Source organism: Leucoraja erinacea, chromosome 9 (genome assembly GCF_028641065.1).
Source record: "Leucoraja erinacea ecotype New England chromosome 9, Leri_hhj_1, whole genome shotgun sequence".
Lineage (NCBI taxonomy): Eukaryota > Metazoa > Chordata > Chondrichthyes > Rajiformes > Rajidae > Leucoraja > Leucoraja erinaceus.
Window position 1 is genome coordinate 10761626 of NC_073385.1, and position 17488 is coordinate 10779113.

The 17488-nt window shown below is 43.2% G+C and overlaps 1 protein-coding gene across 1 annotated transcript; it reads right to left on the bottom strand.

Annotated features, from left to right (window-relative positions):
* On the bottom strand, window positions 1-17397 carry fcf1 (FCF1 rRNA-processing protein). The gene is made up of 8 exons (XM_055640129.1): window positions 17312-17397; window positions 11834-11901; window positions 11374-11445; window positions 8389-8537; window positions 6980-7052; window positions 5382-5469; window positions 4938-5032; window positions 1-1504 (listed from the first exon to the last, which is right to left on the bottom strand). Exons 1-8 carry the CDS (start codon window positions 17312-17314, stop codon window positions 1456-1458), a joined length of 597 nt encoding a protein of 198 aa, XP_055496104.1. The 5' UTR covers window positions 17315-17397; the 3' UTR covers window positions 1-1455.
* Window positions 17398-17488: the final 91 nt, after the last annotated feature.

The following is a 17488-nucleotide window of genomic DNA, read 5'->3' on the forward strand; positions in this document are numbered from 1 at the left end:
TTGAATTAACATTTTTATTATACATATGCACACACACAATCTTCATGAGAGGAGTTTACATAGAACATACTTTGTCCGTTGCAAGGGGCAATAATGTGTGAAATGTATGTTTTCATAGTGAATGGGAATTAACGCTAGTATGTAGTATACTAGATTAACTAGTTATAAAAAACAGTTGCACATCAGGTAATATATGAATTTTCAGCTGAACTAATGGTGATTCTGTTTTGTTTCCAACAATTGCCACTTCCTTTGCTGAGGTTCCTGCAAACAGTTTTGTTGTGGACATGCCACAAAATGTGGGCGGACAGCTGAAACTAAGGACACATGAAGCAGAAAGGTCGACATAGCAGGGCCAGAAATGGACAGGAAATCTGCCGTTTATACACGTCATTTAACTATGCTCACAGATAAGAAAATTCAGTAGATGTGCAATGGCAAACTATTTATAGGATTCATAGATCAGAGGTTATTAACAGATTAAAGAAGAAATTAAGATTTTTCAAATATTGCTCCTGTTTGGACATTAGCCCCTATCCCCCGCTACATAAAAACATGGAAGAAAACGGTTTCTAATCTTACTTAAAATTAACCTGTGCTTATTTCAATGTATTGGAGGTTAAAGTTACTCAACAATGGTCTTTAATACAAATGAAACCCATAATTTTCTCCAAAACATGTTATCGCGATCCACAAATTCAGCATTAGTTTATTAATATAATGTTTCAAGATTGCCTTCAAAGCATTGTATGAACGCAGATCAAAACATCGATAATTACAAGGCCTCAACTCACAATAATTTATTATCCATCCATACTTTACCTGATGTGCAACTGCTTGGTGTACTAGTTAACTTAGTATAAAACATACTAGCAATGGTTTACCTGCACCTCCTCCAACCTTATCTATTGCATCCGCTGTTCCAAGTGTCACCTGCTCTACATCGGTGAGACCAAGCGAAGGCTTGGCGATCGCTTTACCCAGTTTGCAATAACCAACCTGATCTCCCGGTGGATCAGCACTTTAACTCCCCCTCCCATTTTGAAACCGACCTTTCTGGCCTCAGCCTCCTCCATCGCCAGAGCGAGTCCCACCGCAAATTGGAGGAACAACACCTCATCTTTCGCTTGGGTAGTTTCTAATTCTGAAAGACCACCCAGTTGGGATTAGAGGAAAGACAAAATGGAGTTAGCCATAATTTTCTGTCTTTAGGGCACTGATTTCATCATCAGGATTCAAGAAGCACTACACAGGTTGGGTATAGCATTGCATTACGTTAGTTACAGAATCATTTCTTGTAATATCCATTAGGAGTGGATGTTGGAAGGGGAGAAAAATAAAAAAAAAGCCTGCCCCTTTTGCAGACAACAACCAGCTGTTTTAAAATAGTAACAAAAATATCTATGACAAATGTAGAACAAGAGTCTTTGGTACAACGAGAATAATGTTGCCTTTTCACAATCTTGGAGCTCCATAGTCATCTGGCATTCGTTCAATGTTATACCTGAAAGAAAAAAAAATAAGTTGCACAGCAGTATCAAAATTAAACTATATAGCAACATAATTCACCCAGCAAAATAAAAAAATAATTTCCATTTATAAAAGTGTCTTTCACTATCTCAGAAAGTTCACTATTGTTTCACAATCAGAAGCAGAATTATCACCATAATTCAGGCTTATGATTTTGGGACAGATCCACGGACGATGCGGTCTCCCAGGATCTGCACACCGCTCTCTCTCACCTTGACAGCCAGAAGGGGGGCTATGTGAGGATGCTATTCATAGACTTCAGTTCAGCCTTCAACACGATAGTCCGCACCAGACTTGCTGAGAAGTTGCTGGAACTGGGGCTCAACACCCCCCTGTGTGCCTGGGTCCTGGACTTTCTCACCGCCAGGCCCCAGGTAGTCAAGATGGGAAGAAATACATCAAAGTCCCTCACTCTGAGCACAGGATCCCCCCCAGGGTTGTGTCCTCAGCCCTCTACTGTACTCCCTGTACACACAACTGTGTGGCTAGGTTCAGCTCCAACTCTGTAATCAAGTTTGATGATGACACTGTGGTGGTGGGCCTGATCTCCGATAACGATGAGAAGGCCTATCGGGAGGAGGTGGCTGATCTGACACTCTGGTGTCAGGACAACAGCCTCCTCTTGAATGTCAAAAAAACTAAGGAGCTGATTGTGGACTTTAGGAGGCACAACATCCCAGGATATACACACCATTGAAGATAAATGGGGATACTGTGGATAGGGTGAGCTGCTTTAAATACCTGGGAGTCCACATCTCAGAGGATCTGACATGGACATCACCCGCTGCCGCACTGGTGAGTAAGGCAAGGCAGCGCCTTTACCACCTCAGGCAATTGAGGAAATTCAGAGCATCTCTGAGGATCCTCCAGTGCTTCTACTCGGCGGCTGTGGAAAGCATCTTGTCCGGAAACATCACAATTTGTTTTGGTAACTGCTCTGCCCTGGACAGACTGCCTACTCTGGCTCTTCACACTGTCCTGACTCACCTGGAAAGACAGGGCACGTACGTAAGGATGCTCTTCATAGACTATAGCTCTGCCTTCAATACGGTAATCCCCACCAAGTTCACCACTAACCTCCACCAGCTAGGCCTCAGCTCGCCGATATGCGATTGGATCCTGACTATTCTGACGGAGCGACCGCAGGCAGTGAGACTGGGCCCGCACCCGTCCTCCACTATCACCCTGAGCACCGGCACACCACAGGGCTGTGTACTGAGCCCCATGCTCTACCCCCTCTTCACACACGACTGTGTTCCTGCATTCGACACCAACACCATCGTGAAGTTTGCAGACGACATAACAGTGATTGGGCTGATCACCAACGGTGATGAAACAAAATACAGAGCGGAGGTGCAGAACCTGGTGGACTGGTGCTCACGTAACAACTTGTCACTAAACACCTCCAAGACCAAGGAGCTGATTATTGACTTCAGGAGGTCCCATAATGGAGAATACGCCCCAATCTCCATCTACAGGGACAGTGTGGAGAGTGTCCAGCTTTAAGTTTCTGGGCACTCACATCTCAGAGGACCTCACATGGTCCACCAACACCGCTGCGCTGGTCAAGAAGGCACAGCAACGACTGTTCTTCCTGAGAACATTAAAAAAGACAGGTCTGCCCCAACAGCTGCTGACAACCATCTACCGCTGTAACACAGAGAGCATACTAACGTATGGCATCTCTGTGTGGTATCTCAGCTGCACGGAGGCGGAGAGGAGAGTTCTTCAGCGCGTCGTCCACAGAGCACAGAAGATTATTGGGACACCGCTACCAGCCCTGGAGGGCATCTACCACACACGGTGCCTCAGGAAGGCCGTCAGCAACCATAAAGACTCCTCACACCCTTGTAATGGACTGTTCGAACTACTTCCCTCCGACAGACGTTACAAGGCCTTCTACGTCCGCACCTCCAGACTCAGGAACAGCTTCATTCCCAGAGCTATAGCGGTTCTGAACCGGCCCTGCTGAGTGCCCCCCACCCCTATGGACTGTCTCCCTCGGATGGTCACGTCGCACAGACACATCTGCACTTTAGTCTGTTTTGACTGTTTTACTAATGTTCTTTGTACAAACCATGTTTCTCGGGGTATCTAAATCTAAATTTTATTAGTTATTTAAGTTATGACATCGGATGGAAGCTGCATACCAAATCTCATTGCACTTATGTGCAATGACAATAAAATATTATTATTATTATTATTAAGACAAGAAGGCTCTGCAGAGAGTAGCGCGTTTGGCCGAACGCACTATGGGAACTACACTTGCCCCCCTGCAGGAACTATACATCAGAAGGTGCAAATCCAGAACCAACATGATCATGGGGGACCCCTTTCACCCCAGCAACAGATTATTCCAGCTGCTACGGTCAGGCAAACGCCTCCGTTGCCATGCTGTGAAAACGGAAAGGATGAGAAGGAGTTTCTTCCCAGAGGCCATTAGGACTGTAAACTCCTATCTCACCAAGGACTAACTTACTGTACCAATTTACTGTTGTGTGATATCTTTTTAAAATTGAAGTTTCTTTCCTTTTTTTCCCTCTCACAAATATGTAATATGTGAATATGTGATTCTGTTCCATTCTGTTTTGTAGTTTTTTTGCACAATCCGCAAGCATTGCCACTTTTCATTTCACTGCACATCTCGTATGCGTATGTGACGAATAAACTTGACTGGACTTGATTTAATGCTGGGCAACATGGAAGCCAATTTCCAGAAAGAACACAAAATGGATAACTTGCAAATGACCGAGGAGCAAAGTGTGCAATAATGATGCCAGGGATCCTTTTTCTTCTGAAATAACAAACATGATCCACCATGAAACAATTCATGTAAGAGTGTACAATTTGACGTTGCAGTATTAACTTACAACAAAGCTATCAATGGATGACAACTGCATTGTCAGAGGTGCTGTGATAAATTCAAGACTGAATTGAGGTTATAGGTTGCTCGTGCGAGCTTTGGACCCAGGCCAACTAAGAGGCGAGAGAGTTGTCACTGAGCCACGGCTGGCAGGAGTTTACGTGAAAAGCTGGAAACATCCTTAAAAGGGCAGTCTGAATGTTTAGCTAAACCCAAGCAGCGAATATTAAACAGAGAAATGAGCAACACTGAAGGGAGGAGACAGGGCGAAAAATCAAAAATTGTTAAGGCATCCAAAGAATCAGCGTTATAATAGTTATTCTATGAGCATGGTCAATGGCCAAATGACACCATCTGTATCACATTGCTCCAACTCCATAATTCAGGAGTACGATTTTGAGGGCCAATTTCTTACACTTGTTCTGTAAGTGTTCTCCCTCCATATATTTCACCCCCCAAGTTAGCTGAAAACAAATTTCAAAAGAATGATTTCAATCTAACTAGAAAATCAAAGATCATCTTTCAGTTATTTTAATGTTCTTACCTATGATTAGAGATGTACATAATAGGAACCCCAGGAATTTTACGGATCCTCCTCTTAAGATCTCTGTCCACAGTTGCTACAATGTAACATTTATGCTGTAAGAGAAAGACGAGGATAATTACATTGCCATTTAAAGTAAAAAAAGTGAATTATGATAGTATGGTGCATGTTGGTGCAGTGATAAAGTTGGTGAAATTTGTGTTATAAATATTACTTGCACATTTGGAGTATGGGGAAACGCAATTTCAATCCTCTGTGTAACTACTTGTTGCATTATTTGAATTGACAATAAAGTTTACTTTACTACTTTACCTTTCTATGATTTTATTGAATAATTAAACAGTTTGAGGACAAGCAAATGATCCAAAATAAAACATTTAGCACCGTCTAAGGATATAAAAAATAATATTTTGACTTTATACTGGCAATGCATTTCTTTCATACCTGTATGACTCTTTGCGCTAGACAATCATCAGCGTATGTTCCTTTGTGTGTGCAGGGTAATCGTTCAAAACGTGGATCCTTTGCTATCCTAGACAAGTTGAAAAATTGTCACAAACAACGTTGGGACATTTCCAATAATATTGAGTGCATTTGCTCGAGTTTTTTTTTGTTTTTGTTTCAGTTCAGTCCTATTGGAGAATTTGTGATCCCATAATGGAGCTTTCACCTTGGATAATTGAATACGGATAGTAGTGCGGTAACAAAATCATCGCCTTCCAAAAAATCCTCATATTATAAGTTCATAGTCCAGTCTGAGGAAGGGTCTCGACCCGAAACAAAATTAAGCCATTCAGCCCATCAATCATACTGCACCATTCCATCATGGCTGATCTATCTTTCCCTCTCAGCCCCATTCTCCTGCCTTTTCCCCATAACCCTTGACAATATAGAAAATGCATTATTTAAAAAATGAGTTAATGGGGGAAAGATGTTCCGGGACTAGAGTGTTTCAGACTTGCAACAACAAAGTACTTCTCCCACAGGATTTTCAAAAATAAGGACATTTTTAAATAGCAAAAAGTTTCTTTTTGCGACTCAAAAATATTGAGGACCGTATATTACATTGTTTAATCGAGTACCGTTGCACATGTGTCAATTCTTATCAATTTCAACAGCTGCCTGCAGTGAAACTGACAAGACTATTCTTATGAGACAATGGTGTCTGAATACTAGAGGAGGGTTAGAAGGAAACAGTTTATTTTTCCTCGACTAATATCTTTCCAAGACAGCGTTCCTTACTGCTTATTAATTCCAGAGTGACTTTTCAGTGGGTCTCTAGTTCCCATTAGAAATCATGCTATAACCAATTTGGCCCGTTTAATACCGAAAATGAATCCTTGTAATATCTAATCCATCAACTGTGTTATATCCAATTCACATCACAAAAACATGTAGCAGAATTATTTTTACATTTGTCAAGCATTCTAAAATTAATATACAAAAATGATCATGGTAGTTTAGAACCTTTGCATCTTTGCATGTAAAATAATGAATGATATACAGGTAAACCACTGATTTTCCGGCACCCGTGGTTACAGAGCCTTGTCGGATTATCCGTTTTGCTGGACCAACATGAGGTCATGAAATAATTCAACAATGCATTCCTGACACACTAATTATACCCCTCCCGTGCCTCTGAAGCGCCATGTACTACTAGAAAGTTATATAATACAAATATCAAATGTAAATTGAATTTGCAGTGAAACCTGCATTTCTTGCACGGGCGTCGGTTAACGAGCTGTCGATGAGGTGTTGCTTTTCCGGTAGGCTTGCAGCCTCCGGAGGGTAAATTTGCAAGCCCAGCTCGAGGTCGACAGCCTTTGAGCCACATTTTTCTGGGGACTTCCGAATGCCACACCTCCCGAGTTGGCAGTGCCGTTGGCAAATTGTACCAAGTGCGGCTGTAGAAGTCCTGATGAGGTTGAGATCAGATGCCTCACCCGACCTAGGCAGCCTACTCGAGTGGTGACATAGGAAAGAAGGGAGAACACAAGCAACAGATTCCTAGAAAGGCAAACATGATGCAGAATTTGCTTTACCTGAGTGCAACCCTGTACTTCTGTCCCATTTTCTCAATTTCGGCCATCACACAGTCAGTAATGCAGGGTATACCTGAAAAATTAAGAAATTCTGCTTTATTTTCATTTCATTTGACAATAGACAACAGACAATAGGTGCAGGAGTAGGCCATTTGGCCCTTCGAACCTGCACCACCATTCAACGTGATCATGGCTGATCATCCCCAATCAGTACCCAGTTCCTGCCTTCTCCTCATATCCCCTGACTCCGCTATCTTGAAGAGCCCTATCTAGCTCTCTTGAAAGTATCCAGAGAGCAGGCCTCCACCGTCCTCTGAGGCAGAGAATTCCACAGACTCACAACTCTCTGTGTGGTTTGCCCACAAACATCGTACAGCAAGTAATTTCCTAATGCTACACAAGTTGTTCTTGTCTAACTCAGGTATGCTGCAGCTGTTTACAATAAACAAATACATTGATTCTCCATCTTTGCACATTCATCTTTGTGTCACTAATGTTTTTTGCTTGCGCCTTTAGCTTCCAGTTTTCTTTCAGTTATGCAATACAACCTGCCTGCATATGGTTCATATCCCTCTGAACCCATCCTACCCATGCCCATGTACCCATTTAAATGTTTCTTAAAAACCCCTTGTGTAAGAGGTTACCCGTCAGGCTCCTATTAAATCTTTACACCTCACCTTAAACCTATGTCCTCTGGTTTGCGATTCCCCTACAGGTGACTTGATTCACAGGTCACTGGCTGTTGCACATTTGCTCACCCATGCCACTCTCCACATTTTTCAAGATGTTAGTTAATGGCAGAAGTCTCAGATTTGTCACCAGTATCAAAGATAAGTAGGAATCAATTAAAATAAAAAACTGAAATGTCAAATTGCTTTCTTTATGCACAAATTTAGATGACAAAAGCAAAGCTGACCATAATTGGTGACACGAATTTGGTGGTTTGGAGGATTGAGTGAATTGAGCTGCATAAAATGGGGATAATTATTTGGGAAGTAAAGCCATTAAAACAGGTGACCACAGAGGAATGCTGTACAGGTGTTCCCCGATTTACGATGCTTCGACTTGCGATATTTCGACTTTACAATTGACAAAAGCTCGGCAACGGCAGCAAACCGCACGCCAGTTCCGGTCACGTGATTGCGATGTATTAAATGCATTTTCGACTTGCGATATTTTTGGTTTACGATGGATTTATCAGAACGTAACCCCATCGTAGGTCGACGAGCAGCTTTATTTATAATGGCAGGTTAAAGAAGGAACCACAGAACAAAGGGGACATATTGACTAGGGAGAAGGCAAGGAAATAGCAAAAGCAAAAATAATGGAAAGAATGGTTAAACTTTGCACCAAAGAAACAATTATGCATTCTTAAAAATTTGTGAACTGAAACGTTGTTAGAAACTTACACTTTGCATACAAGCAGTCCATCATAGATTGCACAATGTCTAGCTTGGTCTTGATAGAGAAATTGATGAAATTGGTATCAACCAAGATGTAGTAGGGAGGACCCAGCTGTGTGTTATATTGGAAGAACAGACAAGAAGGATATTTCACCCTGGGAAAAACAAGAAAAATAATTTAATTTCTATAATATCTAAACTTTACCTCCAGTATGTCATTAGATACTTAAAAAAAATCTTTAATTTTCATTAAGGTTTTGAAATATTTCAGCTTCTCGGAGTGATTTGTCCCACCAAATGAATCTCATCGTATTCGTTCTTAAACTTTCAACCATGTGCAGGCAGGTCGTATTGCACAATTGAAGAAAAAAAACGGAAGCTAAAAACAGTTACACTGGGTGGCACCGTCAGCGATGGCAGCCTTGCCAACAGTCTGTCTGTCTTTTTTTGTTATTTTTAGTGTTTTAAAAGTATGTGTTAATGTTCTCTGATTTGTTTTATGTGGGGGGGAGGTCGGGGGAAACTCTTTTTCCCAATCTCAGACCTGGCTGAAGATGCGATCGTTTTCCAGATCGTATCTCCGGTCACTCTGCGGCCTAACATCATGGAGCTGGCGGCCTTGCTCGAGACTGACTTTGAGCCCCACCGCGGGGCTGTGGGCTTACCATCGGAGTTTGCGATCCCTTGCCTGGGATCGACATCGAAGAGCTTGTGGTCTCGGGTAGAGGCTGATGTGAGGAAACTGCAAAGTTCGACAACCCTGACCCGGGATCCGATGGCTCGGCACGGCAGGCTGCGATCCCCCCCCCCCCCCCCGATGCGGGAGCTTGATCGCTCTGATGCAGAGGGTTCAACCGCCATCTGCGGGAGCCAAGATCACCCCGACAATGGAAGGTTCGTGTGCCCCCGACCGCGGGAGAACAGAGAATGGAAGAAGGTTGAACTTTTTTTTTTTGCCTTCCATCAGTGAGGAATGTGAGGGAGTCGCTGAGGTGGATGTTCATGTTGAAAAATATTTGGGCGTCTTGTTGCTCTTTATTGGTATGACTGTATGGCAAATCAAATTTCTCGTATGTAGCAAAACATACTTGGCAAATAAAGTATTATTATGATTCCTTTATGGTTTTAATCAGATGCGCTCATATAGCAGCTACTGACAAATTCCACCTCATTTAATTATTTAGTCCATTTTGTATTGGCAGGTGTGCATAAGAACCACCTTTAATTTTTAAGTTATTTTCTGCATTCACCTGTCAATTGAAAGTAGATGAAGTCTATTAAGAACATCTTGCTTCTTGCAGCCACTCACTGGGCAGTAAGTAATGCTGATGCCTACAATGCATTTCGTTGTCTCTGTACTGTACACTGACAATGACAATTAAAATTGAAGAATCTGAATCTGAATGCCTATGCTGAAGGCAAGCATCCATATGGGCGCTCAGAGGGTTTTGAGACTTCAGGGAAGTGGGAGGTACGTGAATGGTCACTCACAGACAGGAATTATATTTGGTTAGGTTGGGTTGGTGGGCAGATGCCGTATAATGTGAATACATGTGAGGTTATCCAATTTTGATGGCAAGAATAAGAAGGTAGATTATTATCTGAATGGCGTCAGCTAAGGAAAAGGGGAGGTGCAATGAGACCCGAGTGTCCTTGAACATCAGTCACTAAAAGTAAGCAGCAGGTACAGCAGGCAGCGAAGAATGCAGATGGCATGTTGGCCTTCATAATGAGAGGATTTGAGTATCGGAGCAAGGATGCCCAACTGCAGTTGTACAGGGCCCTGGTGAGATCACACCTGGAGTATTGTGTAAGAAGGGACTGCAGGTGCTGGCTTAAACCGAAGTTAGACACAAAAATCTGGAGTCACTCAGCGGGACAGGCAGCATCTCTGGAGAGAAGGAATGGGTGACGTTTTGGGTCGAGACCCTTCTTCAGCCACACTTCTTCAAAACTGCACAGTATTGTGTGCAGTTTTGGTCTCCTAATTTGACGATGGACATTCTTGCTATTGAGGGAGTGCAGCGTAGGTTCACCAGGTTAATTCCCAGGATGGCGGGACTGACATATGATGAAAGAATGGATCGACTGGGCTTATATTCACTAAAATTTAGAAGGATGAGAGGATATCTTATAGAAACATATAACATTCTTAGAGGGGTTGGACAGGGTAGATGCAGGAAAAATATTCCCGATGTTGGGGGAGTCCAGAACCAGGGACCACAGTTTAAGAATAAGGGGTAGGCCATTTAGGACTGAGATGAGGAAAAACGCTTTCACCCAGAGTTGCGAATCTGTGGAATTATCTGCCACAGGAGGCAGTTAAGGCCAATTCACTGTATGTATTCAAGAGAGAATTAGATATAGCTCTTAGGGCAAATGGAATCAGGGGATATGGGGAGAACGCAGGAATGGGGTACTGATTTTAGATGATCAGCCATGATTATAGCTCAAAGGGCGAAAGGCCTACTCTTGCATATATTTTCTATGTTTCTATGATTAGGACGCTTCCTGTTGGGGTAGGGGTGAAGACTATACATTAAAGAATGGAAGGTAGACAAAAAGCTAGAGAAAGTCAGTGGGTGAGGCAGCATCTATGGAGCGAAGCAATGGGTGACGTTTCGGGTCGAGACCCTTCTTCTGACTTCGGTCTACTCTGGCTGCGATGCGCTGGCACCAGCAGGACCTCCCTTTGACTCTCCCGAAACTTCGGGCCTCACTCACCAAGACCTGCAACGGACCCCAACTATACTTCATCCAACGGCAGATCCACGCTTCAACAAGCAATAAACCGGACTGATCATTAAAGAATGATGGGATATACCAATATGTTTCGATTTGTACTGGTCATATCATTGAATGTACTATTACAACATTTGAATGTTCTATTACAACATTTAGAAAGCAGAGAAATATTTCACAATAAACACTTTTTTTTGAATATTATTTTAAGTATTACTTCAAAATATATAATTCTAGGATAAGACGTACACTTCTTTTACTTTCAGGGCACTGGGGTCCTTTTTTTTCACCTTGTTAGATTTTGCTCTCTCATTTTCTTTTCTGAAAGAAAACAAATTTATTATTGCCAGTTACAGCATTTAACCATCATCTTAATAACTTTTAGTTGCTTAATAACAGCTCAATAAGTTATTGAACATCAGGACATTTTTTGGAGACCAAATCTATAACTTGCAAATTGATGCCTTAATGTCTAACAAAGAGCATCAGTTTGTTATGTTTTGGAACATATGGAAGTTTCTCAAGTAGTTTGTGCAAAAAGCAACAAATATTAATATCATGATAAGCCATTATTACAATTATCTGATAAATATATTATTTTCCAAGTAGCAAGTCTCCATATGGAAATGCAACAGAATAACATTGAAATTGAAGCCAGTAGCTTTGTCTCATCTTTTGACTCCATTACAAATTGAATTCAATAACTTACATTCTTGGATCACGCAGACTAATCATTCTCTTCATGGTTGCATATTTTCTTGTCTTCTTTGCTTTCCCCTGACAAGTAGAATCAAACAATTGGGAAGGCATGAATAGATTGAATCCCAGAAGTGAGAATAACTACATTAAATATAAAGCACAATTTGCTATAGCATCAAAAGAAGAGACAAAAAGTTATAAATCTGAACATTAGTTCAGTTTCTCTCCACGTTGCTGCGTAACCTGCTGGGTAGACAATAAACAATAGGTGCAGGAGTAGGTCATTCGGCCCTTCGAGCCAGCACCGCCATTCACTGTGATCATGGCTGATCATCCACGTTCAGTACCCCGTTCCTGCATTCTCACCATATCCCCTGACTATCTTTAAGAGTCCTATCTAACTCGCTCTTGAAAGCATCCAGAGAATTGGCCTCCACTGCCTTCCAAGGCAGAGAATTCCACAGATTCACAACTCTCTGGGTGAAAAGGTTTTTCCTCATCTCCGTTCTAAATGGTCTACCCCTTATTCATAAGCTGTGGCCCCTGGTTCTGGACTCCCCCAACATCGGGAACATGTTTCCTGCATCTAGCGTGTCCCATCCCTTAATAATCTTATATGTTCAATGATCCCCTCATCCTAAATTCCAGAGTAGGCAAGCCCAGCCGCTCCATTCTATCAACATACGAGTCCCGCCATCCCGGGAATTAACCTCGTGAACCTACACTGCACTCCCTCAATAGCAAGAACGTCCTTCCTCTAATGTGGAGACCAAAACTGCACACAATACTCCAGGTGTGGTCTCACTAGGGCCCTGTACAACTGCTGAAGGACCTCTTTGCTCCTATACGCAACTCCTCTTGTTATGAAGGCCAACATGCCATTAGCTTTCCTCACTGCCTGCTGCACCTGCATGCTTACTTTCAGTGATGAACAAGCACCCCCAGATCTCTTTGTACTTCCCCTTTTCCCAACCTGACACCATTCAGATAATAATCTGCCATCCTGTTTTTGCCACCAAAATGGATAACTTCACATTTATCCACATTAAACTGCATCTACCATGCGTCCACCCACTCACCCAAACTGTCCAAATCACCCTGCATCCTCCTCACAGTTCACACTGCCACCCAGTTTTGTGTCATCTGCAAATTTGTTAATGTTACTGAATCCCTTCATCTTAATCATTGATGTATATTGTAAATAGCTGCGGTCCCTGCACCGAGCCTTGTGGTACCCCACTAGTCACTGCCTGCCATTCTGAAAGGGACCCGTTAATCTCTACTCTTTGTTTCCTGTCTGCCATCCAGTTTTCTAACCATGTCAGTACTCTACCCCCAATGCCATGTGCTCTAATATATGTCCCACTAATCTCCTATGTAGGACCTTATCAAATGCTTTCTGGAAGTCGAGGTACACTACATCCACTGGCACTCACTTGTGCATTTTCCTTCTTACATCCTCAAAAAAGTCCATGCTGACTCGGACCAATCCTGTTACTGCTATCCAAATGTGCCTCCATTTCATCTTTTATAATTGCCTCCAACATCTTCCCCACGACCAATGTCAGGCTAACTGGTCTATTATTCCATTTTCCATCTCCCGCTTTTCATAAAAAGTGGGATAACATTAGCTACCTTCCAATCCACACAAACTGATCCTGAATCAAGGGAACATTGGAAAATGATCACCAATGCGTCCAAGATTTGTTCTTCTACCGCTCGTCCATCGCGAGCCTGCTGACATACTGCATTACAGCATGGTATGGCAGCTGCACCATGGCAGACAGGGAGAGGTTTCAGAGGGTAACTAGGACAGCGCAGAAGATCATTGGTTGCCCTCTCCCCTCCCTGATGGATATCTACACCTCCCGCTGCCTTAGCAGGGCAAAGAAGATCATCAAAGACAGCTCCCATCCTGCGTTTGGACTGTTCGACCTGCTACCCTCTGGAAGGCGCTATAGGTGCATCAAATCCAGGACAAATAGACTCAGATATAGTTGCTTTCCGAAAATTATAACTACTCTTAATTCAAATTCACACATGCACTGACTTCACAGCCCAACACCCGGACTTCCATCTGTATATAGCACCGCAGAATGTGTGCACCCCCCCCCCCCCCCCCCCCCCCCCCCCCCCCCCCCCCTCTCTTTTTTGTTTTTCTGTTTCTTGTTTTTTGTACTAAATTATATGTATGCACTGAGTACGAGCAGCTTTCAATTTCATTGTACATGTATAGTGACAATAAATGGCATATCTATATCTATCTATCTCTAGAGCCTCTTCCTTAATTACCATGGGATGCAGACTATCAGGCCCTGGGAATTTATCAGCCTTCAGTCCCATCAGTCTACCCAACATAATTTCCTGCCCAATGTGAATTTCCTTCAGTTCCTCCGTCATCCTAGATCCTCTGGCCACTACATAAGGGAAATTGTTTGTGTCTTCCTTTGTGAAGACAGATCCAAAGTACTTGTTCAACTCGTCTGCCATTTCCTTGTTCCCCATAATAAATTCACCTGTTTCAGTCTTCAGGGGTCCAACTTTAGCCTTAACTATTTTTTTCCTCTTCACATACCTAAAGAAGCTTTTACCGTCCTGCTTTATATTCTTGGCTAGCTTACCATCGTACCTCATCTTTTCTCCCCGTACTGCCTTTTTAGTTATCTTTTGCTGCTCTTTAAAAGTCTCCCAATCCTCTGGCTTCCCGCTCATCTTTGCTATATTATACTTCTTCTCTTTTATTTTTATAGGGACCCATGACCCGTACTGTCGCTACGCTACACCAACTGGTGTACACGCGATGAACTGCAGGTAAGCACTGACCATTGTTTCCAGCGCAGCGGACCCGTTAAAACCCGCCGAAATTGTCAATTTTTGCACTGTAGATAATTATGGAAATCGGGATAAGCGTGAGACATTTAACCTACTTCAGAATTCCAAAAGTGAGGAGAAATGACGGTAGATAGAAGCGAGAGCTGAAGGGACAACAGCCAAATTTCTTGGCAAACATTGGCTGTTTGCTCACTGCATTTCATCAACAGTAAGGCATTATTTGTGTTTTTTCTTGATGCCTTTGGCATCTAAAAAGTTTCAAAAGTGATAAACCTGGCTGTAAAATTTTAAAATCGCCCATGGTTCTCAAGTGGGTTTTTACATACAAAAAGAAAACGCTTCTGAAGCAAAATTTACAGCCAGATTTATCACTTCTGAGACTTTTTAGATTTCAAAGGAATCAAGAAAAAAACGCCTTACCGTTGATGAAATGCAGTGAGCAAATGCAATAATTCCCAATATTTTCAATTTCGATATCTGCACGGCCAATGTTCGCCAAGCACTTTAGCTGTTGTTGTCCCTTCAGCTCCCGCTTCTCTTTACCTTCATTTTGCCTCATTTTAGGAATTCTGAAGTTGGGTACATGTCTCTAACACTTACCCCGATTTCCACAATTTTTTACAGCGCAAAAATTCAACATTTTGGCGTTTTTTAACAGGTAGGAAAGTACGCGTTTTGTGTATTAACAACATATACCAGAAGCTGCGATGTCCTCCAGATGGATTCAGCGGCTCCGTGCGTCAAGCCCTATGACCCAGTGACCTTACGTGCAACACCCTTATACTGTCCTTGACTTCCTTTGTCAGCCACCGTCGCCCCTTACTCCCCCTGGAATCGTTCTTCCTCTTTGGAATGAACTGATCCTAAGTTCCAATACTTACTGTAATATCTGATTTCCAACATTTGCAATATTTTTGTTTTGGAAATTATGACTGGAGGCCATTCGCCATCCTAATCCCTCCACCCAACGTTATCCCTTGCTACGCTTTGTTCTATTCCCCCACCTCTTTTCGAGTTTATGCCCAGCCCCTGCTTAAGACAAATTGATTTTAAAAGGCACAGGGATCTGCAGATGTTGGTTTTCAAAATAAAAGTGCTACAGTAACTCAACCAGTCAAACAGGATCTCTGGAGAACATGGATGTGACCTTTCAGGTCAGGACCCCTCTTCAGACCAATTGATTTTAACACCCGAGATATTCGTCGGGAGGGCAATGTGCATTCGGAGAAGGGCAGCTGCAAGATTATCTACATTGGTCAGGTAGCATCTCTGGACAACATTTGTTCAGGTTAACATCTCTGGTCAACATGGATAGACATCATTAGACACAAAATGATGGAGTAACTCAGCGGGTCAGGCAACATCTCTTGAAAAAAACTAATAGGAATATTCATTTTCTCTGGAGACGCTGCCTGACCCACTGAGTTACTCCAGTATTTTGTGTCTTACTTTGATATAAACCAACATCGCAGTTCTTTCCGACACATGGATAGGGGAAGTTTCAGGTTGAGACCCTTCTTCTGTCTGAAGAAAGAATCCAAACCAAAACGTCACCTATCCATGTTCTTCAGAGATGCTGCCGGATCTGCTGAGTTATTCCAGCCCTTTAAGTCCTTATGCCAATAGAGTGATTTCACCAAAGGTCAAATGAGCGTAGATCCCCCCTCACGTGACCGAAAATTTTAACTGGAGGACATCTCTCAGTTTGGTACATGTAAGTGAATGGGGAAACACGCACTTTCCCACCCGTTAAAAACATGGAAAACGGCCGATTTTTGAGCTGAAATTTTCTGTGCTAGTCGGGGTGACTGTGAAGCACAGCGACCTAAATTTTCAGGCAAAATAAAAGATAGAAAGTGAGGTAATTACAAGAGGGAACTGAAGGTAGAAAGCGGCGGAAGTGCTTAGCAGACATTTGCCGTGGTGATTTTATGATCCAAAATATCGGGAATTATCGCGTTTGCTCGCTGAATTTCATCAAAAGTAAGTTAATAACGCCTTACTTTTGATGCAATTCAGCGAGCAAACGCGATAATTCCCGATATTTTGGATCATAAAATCACCACGGCAATTGTCAGCTGTTCACTTCCGCCGCTTTCTACCTTCAGTTCCCTCTTGTAATCACCTCACTTTCTATCTTTTATTTTGCCTGAAAATTTAGGTTGCTGTGCTTCATAGTTACCCCGACTAGCACAGAAATGTTCAGCTCAAAAATCGGCCGTTTTCCATGTTTTTAACGGGTGGGAAAGTGCGTGTTTCCCCATTCACTTACATGTACCAAACTGAGATGTCCTCCAGTTACCAAAATTTTCGGTCACGTGAGGGGGGATCTACACTCATTTGACCTTTGGTGAAATCACCCTATACTATGACCCTCAGAGCCCCAGTCTCAGTCACTTCCAGCCCCTCTCCCTGTCCCTCCCCCTTCAGTCTGTCCCTCTCCCGTCCCAGCCCCTCTCTCAGTCCCAGCCCTCTCTCCCAGTCCCCCCCCTCAGTCCCCCCCTCTCAGTCCCAGTCCCAGCCCCTCTCCCAATCCCAGCCCCCTCTCCCAATCCCAGCCCCTCTCTGTCCCCCTCTCACAGTCCCAGCCCCTCTCTCTCCCTCAGCCGCTCTCTTTCTCTCTTTCTCTGTCCCGACACGAAGCGCCCGCCATTACCATGATCGCTCGTCGTCCGCGTCACTGTTCCGCGCCGAGAGCAGACGTCCAGCAAAGATGCAGTGACCAATCTTCGTCATGTGACCGCCCCCTCCCTGCGACTTCCGCCCCCTCCCTGCGACTTCCGCCCCCCTCCCTGCGACTTCCGCCCCCTCCCTGCGACTTCCGCCCCCCTCC

Bases quoted from the DNA above. Each gene is read 5' to 3' on its own strand.
- fcf1 (XM_055640129.1), bottom strand. The intron at 11,446-11,833 runs GTAAGTTATTGA...GTTTTCTTTCAG, and splicing joins AGTCTGCGTGATCCAAGAAT to AAAAGAAAATGAGAGAGCAA. The intron at 7,053-8,388 runs GTAAGTTTCTAA...TTAATTTTTCAG, and splicing joins GGACTGCTTGTATGCAAAGT to GTATACCCTGCATTACTGAC.